The sequence below is a fragment of the Oncorhynchus mykiss genome, chromosome 13 (assembly GCF_057628025.1).
Source record: "Oncorhynchus mykiss isolate SJ-2025 chromosome 13, ASM5762802v1, whole genome shotgun sequence".
Taxonomy (NCBI): domain Eukaryota; kingdom Metazoa; phylum Chordata; class Actinopteri; order Salmoniformes; family Salmonidae; genus Oncorhynchus; species Oncorhynchus mykiss.
This window is the reverse complement of record NC_143034.1, coordinates 63082877-63100411: the sequence shown is the minus strand read 5'-3', so window position 1 is coordinate 63100411 and position 17535 is coordinate 63082877. Positions and strand designations below refer to the sequence as shown.

The window sequence follows — 17535 nt, the reverse complement described above, 5'->3', positions numbered from 1 at the left end:
AAAGGAGAGAGGAGGAGGGAGAGAGGAGGAAAGAGAGAAAGAGGAAGGAGAGAAAGAGGAGGAATGAGAGAGGAGGAGCGAGAGAGGAAGAAGGAGCGAGAGAGGAAGAAGGAGAGAGGAGGAAGGAGAGAGGAGGAGCGAGAGAGGAGAAAGGAGAGAGGAAGGAAAGAGGAGGAGGGAGAGAGGAGTATCGAGAGAGGAGTGAGAGAAGAGCAGAGAGAGAGGAGTGAGAGAGGAGAAAGGAAAGAGGAGGAAGGAGAGAGGAGGAAGGAGAGAGGAGGAAGGAGAGGAGGAAGGAGCGAGAGTGTAGGAGCGAGAGGAGGGGGAGAGAGAGGAGGTGCGAATGAAAGAGCGAGAGAGTAGGCGCGAGAGAGGAGGGAGAGAGAAAGGAGGGAGAGAGGAAGAGCAGGAAGGAGAGAGTAGGAGCGAGAGAAGAGGACAAGCGAGAGAGGAGGAAGGAGAGAGAAGGAGTGAGAGAGGAGGAGCAAGAGAGGAGGAGCGAGAGAGGAGGAAGGAGAGAGGAGGAAGGAGAGGGGAGGAAGGAGAGAGGAGAAAGGAGAGAGGAGGAGGAATAGAGGAGGAGCAAGAGAAGATGAAGGAGAGAGGAGGAACGGAGAGAGGAGGAAGGAGAGAGGAGGAAGGAGAGAGGAGGGGAGAGAGGAGTGAGGAGGAAGGAAAGAGGAGTGAGGAGGAAGGAAAGAGGAGTGAGGAGGAGGGAGAGAGGAGTATCGAGAGAGGAGGAGCGAGAGAAGAGCAGGGAGAGAGGAGCGAGAGAGAGGAGCGAGAGAGAGGAGTGAGAGAGGAGCGAGAGAGGAGAAAGGAGAGAGGAGGAAGGAGAGAGGAGAGAGGAGGGGAAGGAAAGTGGAGTGAGGAGGAGAGGAGAAAGGAGGAGCGATAGAGGAGGAAGGAGAGTTGTGAGAGAGGAGGAAGGAGAACTGGGAGAGAGGAGGAAGTAGAGGAAGAAGGAGAGAGGAGGAAGGAGAAAGGAGGGAGAGAGTATGAAGGAGAGGAGGAAGGAGAGAGGAGGAGGGAAAGATGAGGAAGGAGAGAGGAGGAGGAATAGAGGAGGAGCGAGAGGAGGAGGAATAGAGGAGGAGCGAGAGGAGGAAGGAGAGAGAAGGAAGGAGGGAGGAGGAGGGAAAGAGGAGGAAGGAGAGAAGAGGAAGGAGAGGAGGAGGAATAGAGGAGGAGGAATAGAGGAGGAAGGAGAGAAGAGGAAGAAGAGAAGAGGAAGGAGAGAGGAGGAGGAATAGAGGAGAAAGGAGAGAGGAGGAAGGAAAGAGGAGGAACGGAGAGAGGAGGAACGGAGAGAGGAAGAAGGAGAGAGATGCGCACACCTCTGGTTTCTGAGAAGCTTCAAAATCAGGCATCTCTGTGTGACAGAGGTTTTTCTTTTGAAAAGTTGTTTCTCTCTTAGATGCCATGTTGTTGACACCCAGCTCAGGAGAGGAGAGGAGATGAGGGAAGGATGAGAGAGAAGGTAAAGGGTGAAGGTGTGTTGAGAAAGGAAAGGATAGAGAGGGAGGAGGGAGACGGAAAGAAAAAGAGAAACACAGAAGCAACCGCTCTCACTTTTCTTTTCTCAGAAGCGACCCTGAGTCCAGCCTTTTTTCCCCTTGGGGAATGCGCTCACAAAATGCCTGCTAACTGCTGGGCCCACAAAGCACAGTTGTGTTTATGTATCTTGCTCTGCAGTAGAACTACAATGCCCTGATAGAGCTTTCATCTTCCATAAACACAGATGTAGAGAATATTCCCTCTGCAGTTCCCTGCTAGCTATCTACTGAACACCATTAACATGCCATTCCTCCACTGGGAGGAGAAGCTAATGGATCTTAGCATGATAATTGTACTCTGAGGTAAAATGCAAAACACTACAACCAACAAAGTTTTTAAAAGGAAAGACTTTTGAATGTCACTTAATGTCATGGTAATATTGGGCTTCAGCAGAGACAAAAGACAACATTTCTTCCTAAAAACAATTCACTACTACTATTCAACATGGAGATCCCTTTAAGGACATAAAGTGCATAACTAACAAAAACAATACCCATTCAATTTAAGAAAAGACAGAATATCTGAGTACCATATGCCTGCCTTTGGATTGTCGGCCATTTTACCCTAAAAGCCACTGCATAGAGAGCTCCCTTAGGAACTTCACAAGGCTCAGTGTTGTCCTTTAACCACAATCATACAATCAGAGGGGCTAGTCGTCTGAATCAAATACAGAGCTGAGAGGCCTTCCCATAGGACCCAGGCATGGAAGCAGTTGCATCATTATGCCTTTGGAAAGCATGGGCAGATTGGAAACTGAACCTCAGCTCCAGACCCGTTTGGCCGAGCTGCAGCCATTAGAGGAAGAATCACACAGAGCCCTGTGATGGTGCTTGTGAGGAGAACCCCAGGAGTACCAGGGGAAATTTAGTCTCTCTCTCTCTGTTTGCATGTATCAATCCATCTGCATGTGCCAAAGCAATCACATCACGTAAGCCTAATTCTAACCCTATGGGTGGGACTGGCTGAATGGTCTTGGATCATTTCATTGAATATGCCACGGCCCCATCCCATAGCACCTATGATGTGAGCCCAGCACAGTAAGGGTGTGTGTAGTGGGATTACAAGGACTAGACTTGTAACCTCAACCATGGGTGAAAATAGATGACCATATGAGACTAAAGTGACTCAACATCATGGTGGCCAACGTCTGCTCCAGCTGCCACGCTACCACACACTTACTCAACTTATCAATGAAGTCAGTAGCTGAACTGGTACAGTCAGCAATCTTATCAACTTATCAATGAAGTCAGTAGCTGATCTGGTACAGTCAGCGATCTTATCAACTTATCAATGAAGTCAGTAGCTTAACTGGTACAGTCAGCAATCTTATCAACGAAGTCAGTAGCTGAACTGGTACAGTCAGCAATCTTATCAACTTATCAATGAAGTCAGTAGCTGAACTGGTACAGTCAGCGATCTTATCAACTTATCAATGAAGTCAGTAGCTGAACTGGTACAGTCAGCGATCTTATCAACTTATCAATGAAGTCAGTAGCTTAACTGGTACAGTCAGCGATCTTATCAACTTATCAATGTAGTCAGTAGCTGAACTGGGGATGAGCTTGGTGTGAGAGCCCAGAGTTCCTTAAAATAGAAACTGGCTGTCGGGGCTTAGCAACATATGGCGAGGACCAGACCCAGCCGCAGGTCATTTCCTGCTGGTGGTCAGACAAGACACGCCATGGTGGGCGAGGCCTGCGTACGGGGCTTAATGTGGAACCACAGGAGATGATAAGATTCAAGGTGGCGAAGGATAGAGTCAGAGTGAGTCACTGGGACACTTCTGAAGAGGCGTCGTGTGTGGGGTGTGTGTGTGTGTGTGTGGTCATAACTCCACCCTACAGGGCTAGGACTTGCCGAAAATCCACCAAACCCCCCTTTATTGTCAACTGTGACTCAAAAGTCACTGAAATGAAAGAAAACATTTTGAGTGTCACAGATTCCAAAGAAACACAGACCTCCAAAATCCATTTATAAACCACTGTGGTATTCAGGCTACTACATTCTATGGGGAGATTTTCTGGCAAACAGAAAATAAGAAATTGAATACATTTATTTTAAACATTGGCTTAATCACCAAAATGGTTGACCTTGGATATCTCATTGAACACCTCCTTAGCTGTCTTACTCTGCTCTAAACTAGCTGAGCCTGTTTCCAAATACATTCAAAACCAGATTATGAAACATTCTCTAAAAATCTGGAAACGTTTGGTCTCAGTGAATTTTCAACTTCTGCCCCATTATTAAAGAATCATATATTCTCTCCATCAATATTAGACAGGGCGTTTCATATCTGGGCTGGAGAAGGGATCTCCTCACCGAACGTCTTGTACATTGATTTAGCATCTTTTGAACAGTTAGTCCTAAAGTTAAATATACCTAGATCCCATTTCTTTAGATAACTAGTTAAGGTCAGTTATGAAAACTTAGGACACTAAAGAGGCTTTTCTACTGACTCTGAAAAACACAACAAGAAAGATGCCAATCTGCATGAACGTGCCTTAGGCATGCTGCAAGGACGCACGAGGACTACAGATGTGGCCAGGGCAATAAATTACAATGTTGGTACTGTGAGACGCCTAAGACAGAGCTACAGGGAGACAGGTCGGACAGCGGATCGTCTTAGCAGTGGCAGACCACGTGTAACAACACCTGCACAATATCGGTACATCCGAACATCACACCTGTGGGACAGGTACAGGATGGCAACAACAACGGCCCGAGTTAATCCCTCCATTTTTTTATTTTTTTATTTCACCTTTATTTAACCAGGTAGGCCTGTTGAGAACAAGTTCTCATTTACAACTGCGACCTGGCCAAGATAAAGCACAGCAGTTCGACACATTCAACAACACAGAGTTACACATGGAATAAACAAAACATACAGTCAAAAATACAGCAGAACAAAGAAAAATCTATATACAGTGAGTGCAAATGAGGTCAAATAAGGGCAATAAATAGGCAATAAATAGGCCATGGTGGTGAAGTAATTACAATATAGCAATTAGACACAGAAATGGTAGATGTGCAGAAGAGTAATGTGCAAGTAGAGATACTGGGGTGCAAAGGAGCAATAAATAAATACAGTATGGGGATGAGGTAGTTGGATGGGCTGTTTACAGATGGGCTATGTACAGGTGCAGTGATCTGTGAGCTGCTCTGACAGGAAAAGCAGTGCCAAAGGAGGAATTGGCTTTGGGGGTGACCAGTGAGATATACCTGCTGTAGCGCGTGCTACAGGTGGGTGTTGCTATAGTGACCACTGAGCTGAGATAAGGTGGGGCTTTACCTAGCAGAGACTTGTAGATGACCTGGAGCCAGTGGGTTTGGCGACGAGTATGAGCGTACAGGTCGCAGTGGTGAATAATATATGGGGCATTGGTGACAAAACGGATGGCACTGTGATAAACTGCATCCAATTTCTTGAGTAGAGTGGAGTCTATTTTATAGATGACATCGCCAAAGTCGTAGGATGGTCAGTTTTACGAGGGTAAGTTTGGCAGCATAAATGAAGCATATTTCGCTTTGTTTGCAAAATAGGAAGCCGATTCTAGATTTAATTTTGGATTGGAGATGCTTAATGTGAGTCTGGAAGGAGAGATTACAGTCTATCCAGACACCTAGGTATTTGTAGTTGTCCACATATTCTAAGTCAGAACCGTCCAGAGTAGTGATGCTGGACGGGCTGGCAGGTGCGGGCAGTGATCAGTTGAAGAGCATGCACTTAGTTTTACTTGCATTTAAGAGCAGTTGGAGGCCACGGAAGTTGAGTTGTATGGCATTGAAGCTCGTCTGGAGGTTAGTTAACACAGTCGGAGGTTTACATACAACTTAGCCAAATACATTTAAACTCAGTTTATCACAATTCCTGATTTAATGCTAGTAAAAATTCCCTGTCTTAGGTCAGTTAGGATCACCACTTTATTTTAAGAATGTGAATTGTCAGCATAACAGTAGAGAGAATAATTTATTTCAGCTTTTATTTCTTTCATCACATTCCCAGTGGGTCAGAAGTTTACATACACTCAATTAGTATTCGGTAGCATTGCCTTTAAATTGTTTAACTTGGGTCAAATGGTTCGGGTAGCCTTCCACAATAAGTTGTGACTTTTGGCCCATTCCTCCTGACAGAGTTTGTGTAACCGAGTCAGGTTTGTAGGCCTCCTTTCTCGCACACGCTTTTTCAGTTCTTCCCACAAATTTTCTATAGGATTAAGGTCAGGGCTTTGTGATGGCCAGTCCAATACCTTGACTTTGTTGTCCTTAAGCCATTTTGCCACAAATTTTTTGCGATATACAGTGCCTTGCGAAAGTATTCGGCCCCCTTGAACTTTGCGACCTTTTGCCACATTTCAGGCTTCAAACATAAAGATATAAAACTGTATTTTTTGTGAAGAATCAACAACAAGTGGGACACAATCATGAAGTGGAACGACATTTATTGGATATTTCAAACTTTTTTAACAAACCAAAAACTGAAAAATTGGGCGTGCAAAATTATTCAGCCCCTTTACTTTCAGTGCAGCAAACTCTCCAGAAGTTCAGTGAGGATCTCTGAATGATCCAATGTTGACCTAAATGACTAATGATGATAAATACAATCCACCTGTGTGTAATCAAGTCTCCGTATAAATGCACCTGCACTGTGATAGTCTCAGAGGTCCGTTAAAAGCACAGAGAGCATCATGAAGAACAAGGAACACACCAGGCAGGTCCAAGATACTGTTGTGAAGAAGTTTAAAGCCGGATTTGGATACAAAAAGATTTCCCAAGCTTTAAACATCCCAAGGAGCACTGTGCAAGCGATAATATTGAAATGGAAGGAGTATCAGACCACTGCAAATCTACCAAGACCTGGCCGTCCCTCTAAACTTTCAGCTCATACAAGGAGAAGACTGATCAGAGATGCAGCCAAGAGGCCCATGATCACTCTGGATGAACTGCAGAGATCTACAGCTGAGGTGGGAGACTCTGTCCATAGGACAACAATCAGTCGTATATTGCACAAATCTGGCCTTTATGGAAGAGTGGCAAGAAGAAAGCCATTTCTTAAAGATATCCATAAAAAGTGTTGTTTAAAGTTTGCCACAAGCCACCTGGGAGACACACCAAACATGTGGAAGAAGGTGCTCTGGTCAGATGAAACCAAAATTGAACTTTTTGGCAACAATGCAAAACGTTATGTTTGGCGTAAAAGCAACACAGCTCATCACCCTGAACACACCATCCCCACTGTCAAACATGGTGGTGGCAGCATCATGGTTTGGGCCTGCTTTTCTTCAGCAGGGACAGGGAAGATGGTTAAAATTGATGGGAAGATGGATGGAGCCAAATACAGGACCATTCTGGAAGAAAACCTGATGGAGTCTGCAAAAGACCTGAGACTGGGACGGAGATTTGTCTTCCAACAAGACAATGATCCAAAACATAAAGCAAAATCTACAATGGAATGGTTCAAAAATAAACATATCCAGGTGTTAGAATGGCCAAGTCAAAGTCCAGATCTGAATCCAATCGAGAATCTGTGGAAAGAACTGAAAACTGCTGTTCACAAATGCTCTCCATCCAACCTCACTGAGCTCGAGCTGTTTTGCAAGGAGGAATGGGAAAAAATGTCAGTCTCTCGATGTGCAAAACTGATAGAGACATACCCCAAGCGACTTACAGCTGTAATCGCAGCAAAAGGTGGCACTACAAAGTATTAACTTAAGGGGGCTGAATAATTTTGCACGCCCAATTTTTCAGTTTTTGATTTGTTAAAAAAGTTTGAAATATCCAATAAATGTCGTTCCACTTCATGATTGTGTCCAACTTGTTGCTGATTCTTCACAAAAAAATACAGTTTTATATCTTTATGTTTGAAGCCTGAAATGTGGCAAAAGATCGCAAAGTTCAAGGGGGCCGAATACTTTCGCAAGGCACTGTATATACAGTTGAAGTCAGAAGTTTACATACACTTACGTTGGAGTCATTAAAACTCGTTTTTCAACCACTCCACAAATTTCTTGTTAACAAACGATAGTTTTGGCAAGTCGTTTAGGACATCTACTTTGTGCATGACACAAGTAATGTTTCTAACAATTGTTTACAGACAGATTATTTCACTTATAATTCACTGTATCACAATTCCAGTGGGTCCGAAGTTTACATACAGTAAGTTGACTGTGCCTTTAAACAGCTTGGAAAATTCCAGAAAATGATGTCATGGCTTTAGAAGCTTCTGATAGGCTAATTGACATCATTTGAGTCATTTGGAGGTGTACCTGTGGATGTATTTCAAGGCCTACCTTCCAACTCAGTACCTCTTTGCTTGACATCATGGGAAAATCAAAAGAAATCAGCCAAGACGTCATAAAATAAATTGTAGACCTCCACAAGTCTGGTTCAGCCTTGGGAGCAATTTCCAAACGTCTGAAAGTACCACGTTCATCTGTACAAACAATAGCACGCAAGTGTAAACAACATGGGACCACGCAGCCGTCATACCGCTCAGGAAGGAGACGCATTCTGTCTTCTAGAGATGAAGGTACTTTGGTGCGAAAAGTGCAAATCAATCCCAGAACAACAGCAAAGGACCTTGTGAAGATGCTGGAGGAAACAGGCACAAAAATATCTATATCCACAGTAAAACGAGTCCTATATCGACATAACCTGAAAAGCTGCTCAGCAAGGAAGAAGCCACTGCTCCAAAACCGCCATAAAAAAGCCAGACTATGGTTTGCAACTGCACATAGGGACAAAGATCGTACTTTTTGGAGAAATGTCCTCTGGTCTGATGAAACAAAAATAGAACTGTTTGGCCAAAACGACCATCGTTATGTTTAAAGGAAAAAGGCGGAGGCTGCAAGCCGAAGAACACCATCCCAACCGTGAAGCACGGGGGTGGCAGCATCATGCTGTGGGGGTGCTTTGTTGCAGGAGGGAATGGTGCACTTCACAATAGATGGCATCATGAGGCAGGAAAATTATGCGGATATATTGAAGCAACATCTCAAGACATCAGTCAGGAAGTTAAAGCTTGGTCGCAAATAGGTCTTCAAAATGGACAATAATTAATGATTAAATGTCAGGAATTGTGAAAAACTGAGTATAAAGGCATTTGGCTAAGGTGTATGTAAACTTTCGACTTGAACTGTATGTATGTATATTTCAGGGGCAGTTGCTCCATGAACAAATGCCTGGGGGTTAGACCTGAGTCATATTCATTAGGCACCAAATGGAGAAAAAGAAACTGCCTGAAACCGGGAGGGACTACCTGAACTTGCCCAATAAGAAATGCTTTCATTTTTCATGCAAAACGTTTTGCTACTGTGTTCTCTAATGAAATTGACCCTGTTAGTTGTCAGACCTGTGATATAAACCTGTTGCTCTAGTAGACTCCATGCCCAAGGTTAAAACATACAGAACACATCCGAGGCAACCAGGGGTAAGAAAACAGACGGTCTGACTGAAAAAAAGACCATAAAACAACCACTGTGAAACCAGATAAGCCCATCTACAAAAGCCAGTCAGGTCTGTTGGCAGGAGTTTCTCTGTTCCCTTTGTGGGGTTGGAGGTAAGAGGTGCAGGAAACAATTTTTCAACTCACCCACACACACACACACGTACATACACACACATTCCCAGCCCAGACAGTAAAACCCCAGTTCACCACCATTTCCTCTCTTGAAAGTCAAGTGCTTCTGAGCGCCTTTTAACTAGGCCCCATATCACCACGCCGGGTAGTGATCTGGCCTCTATAAAACTACTGAGAGGGCTGGCCGGCTCTCCTTCCTGGCTCCTCAACACACAGTCTGGGACTGACAGCTGACTGCTATCAACCTACTACACACAGACACACACACTACCATAAACACACACACACACTAATACAGCACACACACACACAGAATAATATTCCAAGCATTAGTTCCCATTTTCAGGCTCGAAGGCCCTGCTTTCTTTCACCTCTTGATTCTCAACAAACAGCAGTGAGGAAGACTGTGACACTTGGTGCCTGACTGGGCTGAAAATGTAATAACACAGAACACAGTCTCCTCTCCTCCAGTCAGAATGAATTGACCACATTAGTCTCCTCTCCTCCAGTCAGAATGAATAGACCACATTAGTCTCCTCTCCTCCAGTCAGAATGAATATAACCACATTAGTCTCCTCTCCTCCAATCAGAATGAATATAACCACATTAGTCTCCTCCAGTCAGAATTAATATAACCACATTAGTCTCATCTCCTCCAGTCAGAATGAATAACCACATTAGTCTCCTCCAGTCAGAATGAATATCACCACATTAGTCTCCTCCAGTCAGAATGAATAACCACAATAGTCTCCTCTCCTCCAGTCAGAATGAATATTACCACATTAGTCTCCTCCAGTCAGAATGAATATCACCACATTAGTCTCCTCTCCTCCAGTCAGAATGAATATCACATTAGTCTCCTCCAGTCAGAATGAATATCACCACATTAGTCTCCTCTCCTCCAGTCAGAATGAATAACCACATTAGGAGGGCTGATGAGCATTGTTGGTGGTGCCCATTGAACCACTCTCTCTCGCTCCCACGTTTCCCCTCTCTCTCTCTCTCTCTCTCTATTCCTCCCTCTCACTCTCTCTATCCCCCTCTGTCCCCCCTGTCCCTCTCCCTTCTTGGCCAGCTCACTGAAGTTGATCTAATTGAGTACAGCATTTCTCCAGGGGGACATAAAAAGCCATGGCGATTAGAGTCAAGTCATGCTCAGTTTTATATTAACAGTGTGAGTAAAGGCGGGTGGGGGACTTCAAAGCGTCCTTTCAAAATGGGATTTTCAGCTTAAATCCACATAAGGAAAAACTGTCACCACTGGTCTGGTTTTTTCTCTCTTAAAGGGGCATTCGGAATCGTCCCTTTAGAAACAACACAAACGCAACACAAAGCGCAGCCTAGAACACAATTTTCATGCATAAGGAGATTAAACTCTTTACCAGAGTGACAACAGTGTGGCACTATGTTACATTTGCTTTGAATGGGACTTAACTTGTGGTTCACAGTTTTGGGTTAATGTTATGATCTTGGACTCTTACTCCTTAGAATTTGGATTCACAAATTCTCACGTTATCGTCCCGTTGACATGGAATAGGAGATTGACCAGGCCTACCTCCATCACTATGGATAAAGCCTAGAAGGCCAGCATCCCGGAGTCGCCTCTTCACTGCTGATGTTGAGACTGGTGTTTTGCGGGTACTATTTAATGAAGATGCCAATTGAGGACTTGAGAGGCGTCTGTTTCTCAAACTAGACACTCTAATGTACTTGTCCTCTTGCTCAGTTGTGCACCGGGGCATCCCACTCCTCTTTCTAATCTGGTTAGACCCAGTTGGCACTGTTCTGGCTTGGATTTTGCTCTGACATGTACTGTCAACTGTGTGACCGTATATAGACAGGTGTGTGCCTTTGTCTAATTAATAGAATTTACCACAGGTGGACTCCAATAAAGTTGTAGAAATATTACAGGATGATAATGATCAATGGAAACAGGATGCACATGAGCTCAATTTCATGTCATAGCAAAGGATCTGAATTCTTATGTAAATAAGGTATAGTTTTTTATATATATATATATATATAAATGTGCAACAATTCTAAAAACCAGATTTTGCTTTGTGATTATGGCATATTGTGTGTGGATTGATGATGTTTTAAAAATGTAATTCAATTTAGAATAAGGCTATAAAGTCATTTTTGGGGAAAAAGTCAAGGGGTCTGAATACTTCCTGAATGCACTGTACATGTACAGTAGGTATGAAAAAAGTGACTATGAATAGATAATAAACAGCGAGTAGCAGCAACGTAAAAAAGGGGGTCAAGCAAATAGTCTGGGTAGCCATTTGCGTAACTGTTCAGCAGTCTTATGACTGGGTAGAAGCGGTTAAGGAGCCTTTTGGACCAAGACTTGGTGCTCCGGTACCACTTGCCTGGCCCCAGTGATGTGCTGGGCCGTACACGCTGCCCTCTGTTGCGCCTTGCGGTCAGATACCGAGCAGTTTTCATACCAAGCGGTGATGAAACCAGTCAGGATGCTCTCAATGTTGTAGACATCTAATTCTTTGAGAATCTGAAGACCCATGCCAAATCTTTTCAGTCTCCTGAGGGGAAATAGGCATTGTCATGAACGCTTCACAACTGTCTTAATGTGTCTGAACCATGATAGTTTGTTAATAACTTAGTGCCTGCAAGAAACTTGAAGCTCTCAACCAAGAGGAGAGGAGACTAGTAGATTAGTGTCCCGCTCCTTGAAAGTGTCAGCTTTAGCCTTTAGCTCAGTGCGGATGTGGCCTGTAATCCATGGCCTCTGGTTGGGATATGTACTGATGGTCAGAGTTGGGATGATGTCGTCGACGCACTTATTGATGAAGCCGGTGACTGATATGGCATACTCCCCATGGCATACTCCCCATGGCATACTCCCCATGGCATACTCCCCATGGCATACTCCCCATGGCATACTCCCCATGGCATACTTCCCATGGCATACTCCCCATGGCATACTCCCCATGGCATACTCCCCATGGCATACTCCCCATGGCATACTCCCCATGGCATACTTCCCATGGCATACTCCCCATGGCATACTCCCCATGGCATACTCCCCAATGCCTTCGGCTGAATCCCGGAACATATTCCAGTCTGTGCTCTTAAAACAGTCCTGTATCTTAGCATCCACGTCATCTGACCAATTCCATATTGATCGAGTACTTCCTATGCTTGAGTTTTTGCTTGTAATCAAGAATCAGGAGGATAGAATTATGGTCAGATTTGCCAAATGGAGGACAAGGGAGAGTTTTGTACACGTCTCTGTGTGTGGAGTGAAGGTGGTCTAGAGTTTTGTACACGTCTCTGTGTGTGGAGTGAAGGTGGTCTAGAGTTTTGTACGTGTCTCTGTGTGTGGAGTGAAGGTGGTCTAGAGTTTTGTACGCGTCTCTGTGTGTGGAGTGAAGGTGGTCTAGAGTTTTGTACGCGTCTCTGTGTGTGGAGTGAAGGTGGTCTAGAGTTTTGTACGTGTCTCTGTGTGTGGAGTGAAGGTGGTCTAGAGTTTTGTACGCGTCTCTGTGTGTGGAGTGAAGGTGGTCTAGAGTTTTTTCCCCCTCTGGTTGCACATGTGACATGCTGGTAGAAATAAGTGAAAATGGATTTAAGCATTCCTGCATTGAAGTCCCCAGCCACTAGGAGCCCCACTTCTGGGTGAACATTCTCTTGTTCGCTTATGGCCTTATATAGCACGTTGAGTGTGGTCTTAGTGCCAGCATCGGTTTGTGGTGGTAAATAGACTACTATGGAAAATATAGATGGAAACTCTCTTGGTAAAGAGTGTTGTCTACAGCTTATCATAAGGTACTCTACCTCAGTATTGATTGAGGTACTCAACAGGTATTGCTTTCTGGAATGGTTGATGGTTATTAGATGGTTGTCTATGGTTAGGTGGGTGTTCTAGTGCCCACCTCTTTCTCCTGTCTTGCTACTGGGGTCTGCTCATCAGTCCCGGTGCTGTTCTTCAGGCTGGATTTGAGGAATATCTACAGTATGGAAATAAAAGAGTGGGTAAGAAAGAGACGGGGGAGAGAGTGAGGAAAAGGTAACACTTATCTGCCCTCAACACACATGGGAACCCTCCCTTACACTTACCGGAGACAAGGGGATAGGGTTCTCTCTCAAATACCTGGGGTTCTCAATCTGCAAGAGAACAAGAAAAGAAACAGAAAAAAAGCCCTTTACTTATTTTGCATCTCCTCCTTTTTCTCAAGACAAGGCTCCACCACACACACACACACACACACACACACACACACACACACACACGTCCCTCCCGACCTCCGCCCTCGGTTTGTCTTAAACAATACAGGACTTCAAACTTCAAAGGCCAGCACTTAACACACAGTTAGTTTCTTCCCTCAGCTCTGACTGTTTACAGAAAGGGAATACCTCGGGCCACTTCAAGGCATTGTGTGTGTTCAGCTCAGCTAGGCCCATTTCCGCTTGGCTCCTCTTTCTGCCAGTCAGCCCTTTTGTCAACCCCTGTTACTCCGTAAGCTATCCATGACGCGTCTATCGGCCCAGAGAGACAGATGTGTATACATACTCCCTCACCAAACACGCCCGCTCTGTCCCCTTTGATTACACAGGGAAGAAAAAACACAATGAGACTGAAGAGACGGCTAACAGGAACGACAACTCTGACGTCAGCCCACCTTAGAGTGTGTTAAGACACAAGTGGACTGACTGACATGGCTATGGAGTAAAACCATCAATGGTTCAACTCTGTTAGGGGATTTAGCCGGGAGGAGAAACTGTACTGTAGTGAGTCGACGGAGTTGGCGGTTTCATCTAATTTCATTCTCCTTCTTCTCCTTTCCTCTTGTTGTGAGTGACCTCCTTATTTCTCTATGAACTTCCCAGGCAGCTTCACACAGTGTGGAAGACAGCTGCAAGGGAGCAGGCGGGATCACAGCCTTCTGAAACAGAGATCCTCTGACTTTGTAGATGACAACAAATGACAGAGAGAGAGAGAGGAAAGAGTTCTACAGCTAAGGCTCAAAGGGCCAGGGAGGGGCGAAGGACGGGAGTAGAGTGTGTGTGTGTGTGTGTGTGTGTTTGTGTGTTTGTGCGTGTTTTCTCTGTGGTGTGAAGGTTCAAGTTGGTGAGCTCATTCAGTAATCCTAAATGAATGGGGGACTGAGGACTGTTTGAAGGCCCAGAGCTGGAGACCAAACTGGTCTGAACTATATGACATGTCAGTAAGACAGTGGACATCCAGTATACTCCAGAACGACCAATCATTCAATACTAAACAGGCAGTGGCTGGACAAACCTCTGCCCTCTGAGCATAGAAACACTTTTGTTTAACCTCTGACACCCAGTTCAGCAAATCAGGCTTATAAATAAAAGTTATTATAAAGTCTTAACATTTTTGAATATTGAAAGACGTCCCACACTTACCTCCCTCTCTGTGGAGCGGAGCAGCCCACATCCAACTCTGACCATGGGAGGCCCACATGCCAAGGCTTGCAGGGCAGGGCCAGACCAGACATTGGTGGTGAAACATAAACTGGTGGTAGACTAAACTAAAGTGTGTGTTTGCTTGTGATGTCTGCCTAGCACGGGTACTGGATCCTGTCTGTGGCATTCTCCCTGACAAGGACAGATGGATGAGGCGGCCGCAGACAGAGGAGAGAAGAGAGGAGAGAGGAGAAGAAAGGAGAGCCACTCCACATCAAGGACCTACTGCTCAAGCCAAACAAACACACGTTGTGATGCATCACTTCCTAACGTTGACCCAACGTTGGGCAACAGGTCTGTGAGGCAGACAGGGACAATCGACTGGACTATGAGGGGAAAGACTGCGGTTGTTCTGTTCTCTCCTAAAGGTGAGAGGGAGAGACCTGGCTAGGTGGCTAGATGGCTCTGGGGTACAGACATTTCAAAGAGGATACCAGAAAAGTTTAAACAAATCATGACCAGGCAAGACAGAATTACATTGAGGCAGCAGAGAATGCTGCAGACAGCTGGTAGTTTCAGCCACTGCAACCAAACATCCTGCTCTTAACTCTGTCTATGTTCCACAGTGCAGAGAGCACAGGCACACAGCTTAACCCTGTCTATGTTCCACAGTGCAGAGAGCACAGCCACACAGCTTAACCCTGTCTATGTTAAACAGTGCAGAGAGCACAGCCACACAGCTTAACTCTGTCTATGTTCCACAGTGCAGAGAGCACAGGCACACAGCTTAACCCTGTCTATGTTCCACAGTGCAGAGAGCACAGCCACACAGCTTAACTATGTCTATGTTCCACAGTGCAGAAAGCACAGCCACACAGCTTAACTCTGTCTATGTTCCACAGTGCAGAGTACAACCACCTGTAGATCTATTATAGATGATGCTGGTGGTAGTGGAGGCTAGGGGAGCATTGCCAAGCACACTGCCTCTTATCATTATCACTACCACAACACAGAGCAGAGCAGGGCTTCACGTTCCCGTCTGATACAGGGAGAGAGAGATGAGAGAGAATCATCAACTTCATCAAAAAAGAGAGAGACCCGTACAGGTGGAGGGGGAGAGAGAGGGGGAGAGAGAGGGAGAGAGAAAGAATAAATAAGAGAATAAAGACAACATCAGTGTACTGCTTATCTCTCCCAGGTCCAGTAACTCTCCAGACACAGGAGATAAGACAGGAACACATCTAAAGACTCTCAGTCTCCCTCTCCTCCTTCCTCCTCATCCTCCTCTAGCCCTCATCTCACTGCTCTCTGACTGTATCCCTGTGGTCTGACAGACACTGCAGCTGTGTAGGTGCTAGTCAGTAGTTGTGTGTCAGTGTGACAGGCAACGTGTAGTCTACTGGGCATGGGGTACTCTCTCATCCAATGGTGGTATATTTCATATAACCAGCCTGGAACTGGCTGTGACTGCAATATGCTTCTCAGGCGTCTAGGGCTCCCCCTTTGCTTCAAACAAGCAGGAATTGTAATCCAAACCCTGGTGTGAGAGGCCTATATACTGTACTTACGATGTTCACAGACATGGAATAAATTAGGGACGATTTTTAGCAGGACACAACGTTTTGGGACATTCAGACAGAAATACAGTACATAACCTTAAGTATGTGGACACCTGCTCATCGAACATCTCATTCCAAAATCATGGGCATTAATATGGAGTTGGTCCCCCCTCCGCTGCTATAATGGCCTCCACTTTTCTGGGAAGTCTTTCCACTAAATGTTGGAACATTGCTGTGGGGACTTGCTTCCACTTAGCCACAAGAGCATTAGTGAGTTTGGGCCCTGATGTTGGGAGATTAGGCCTGGCTCGCAGTCAGCGTTCCAATTCATCCCAAAGGTGGTCAATGGGGTTGAGGTCAAGGCTCTGTGCAGGCCAGTCAAGTTCTTCTCCACATACCTCGACAAACCATTTCTGTATGGACCTCGCTTTGTGCACGGGGGCATTGTCATGCTGAAACAGGAAAGGGCCTTCCCCAAATGGTTGCCACAAAGTCGGAAGCACAGAATAGTCTTTACACCACACCAGCCGACGCTTGGCATTGATCTTAGGCTTGTGTGCAGCTGCTCGGCCATGGAAACCCATTTCATGAAGCTACCGACGAACAGCTAGGGTGCTGACATTGCTTCCAGAAGCAGTTTGGAACTCGGTAGTGAGTGTTGCAACCGAGGACAGTGTTGCTCCTAGACGTTTCCACTTCACAATAACAGCACTTACAGTTAACCAGGGCAGCTCTAGCAGGGAAGAAATGTGGCGAAATGACTAGTTGGAAAGGTGGCATCCTATGACGGTGCCACATTGAAATTACTGAGCTCTTCGTTAAGGCCATTCTACTGCCATGTTTGTCTATGGAGATTCCATGGCGGTGTGCTCGATTTTATACACCATTAGCAATGGGTGTGGCTGAAATAGCCGTATCCACTCATTTGAAGGGGTGTCCACATACTTTTGTATATATAGCACAGGCTCGTGGTCATGGCTGGAGCGGAATAAGTGGAATGGTCTCAAATACATTGATACCATTTAATTTGCTCTGTTCCAGCCATTATTATGAGCCGTCCTCCCCTCAGCAGCCTCCAGTGATATTTTGTGTATGTTATGCATGCTTATCGGACTAGAATATGGAATCATGTTGGCTCTATTCGTAGCATTTCTATCTGCCACGTTCAACAACGTTTGGCTACTGAATGTGGCCCTGGCAGACATACCCCCAGGTTCCAGCTGTTGAGGCGAGTTTCCAGGTCACTGTCGTCAGGAGACGGCACCCCTGGCTTCCTGTGGCCATCCACCTAGGGACCAAAGAGAATAGGTGATACTGAATGTGGGACAACAAGTGCACATACTGTTCAGTAGGGTGTGTTGTATTCTTATCACCCAGCCCCACCCAACTGCTTCTCCAACCCTTCTTTACTATACTCTCCTCCCCTCCATTCGCCTTCCTTACTCTCCTCAT

General features: G+C 45.4%; 1 protein-coding gene across 3 annotated transcripts in view; it reads right to left on the bottom strand.

Moving 5' to 3' along the window:
* The window catches only part of LOC110539030 (centrosomal protein of 112 kDa), a 230858-nt gene that overhangs the window by 201232 nt on the left and 12091 nt on the right, over positions 1 to 17535 (bottom strand). For all 3 annotated transcript variants that reach the window (XR_016486041.1, XM_090197093.1, XM_090197094.1), the window contains exons 6-8: positions 17291 to 17371; positions 13214 to 13261; positions 13030 to 13104 (exon numbers count right to left, since the gene is read on the bottom strand). Coding sequence is in view for 2 of the 3 variants with exons in the window: in XM_090197093.1 (XP_090053219.1) it covers positions 13030 to 13104; positions 13214 to 13261; positions 17291 to 17371 (204 nt within the window). In the remaining variant the exon portion in view is untranslated. The remainder of the gene's footprint in view (positions 1 to 13029; positions 13105 to 13213; positions 13262 to 17290; positions 17372 to 17535) is intronic.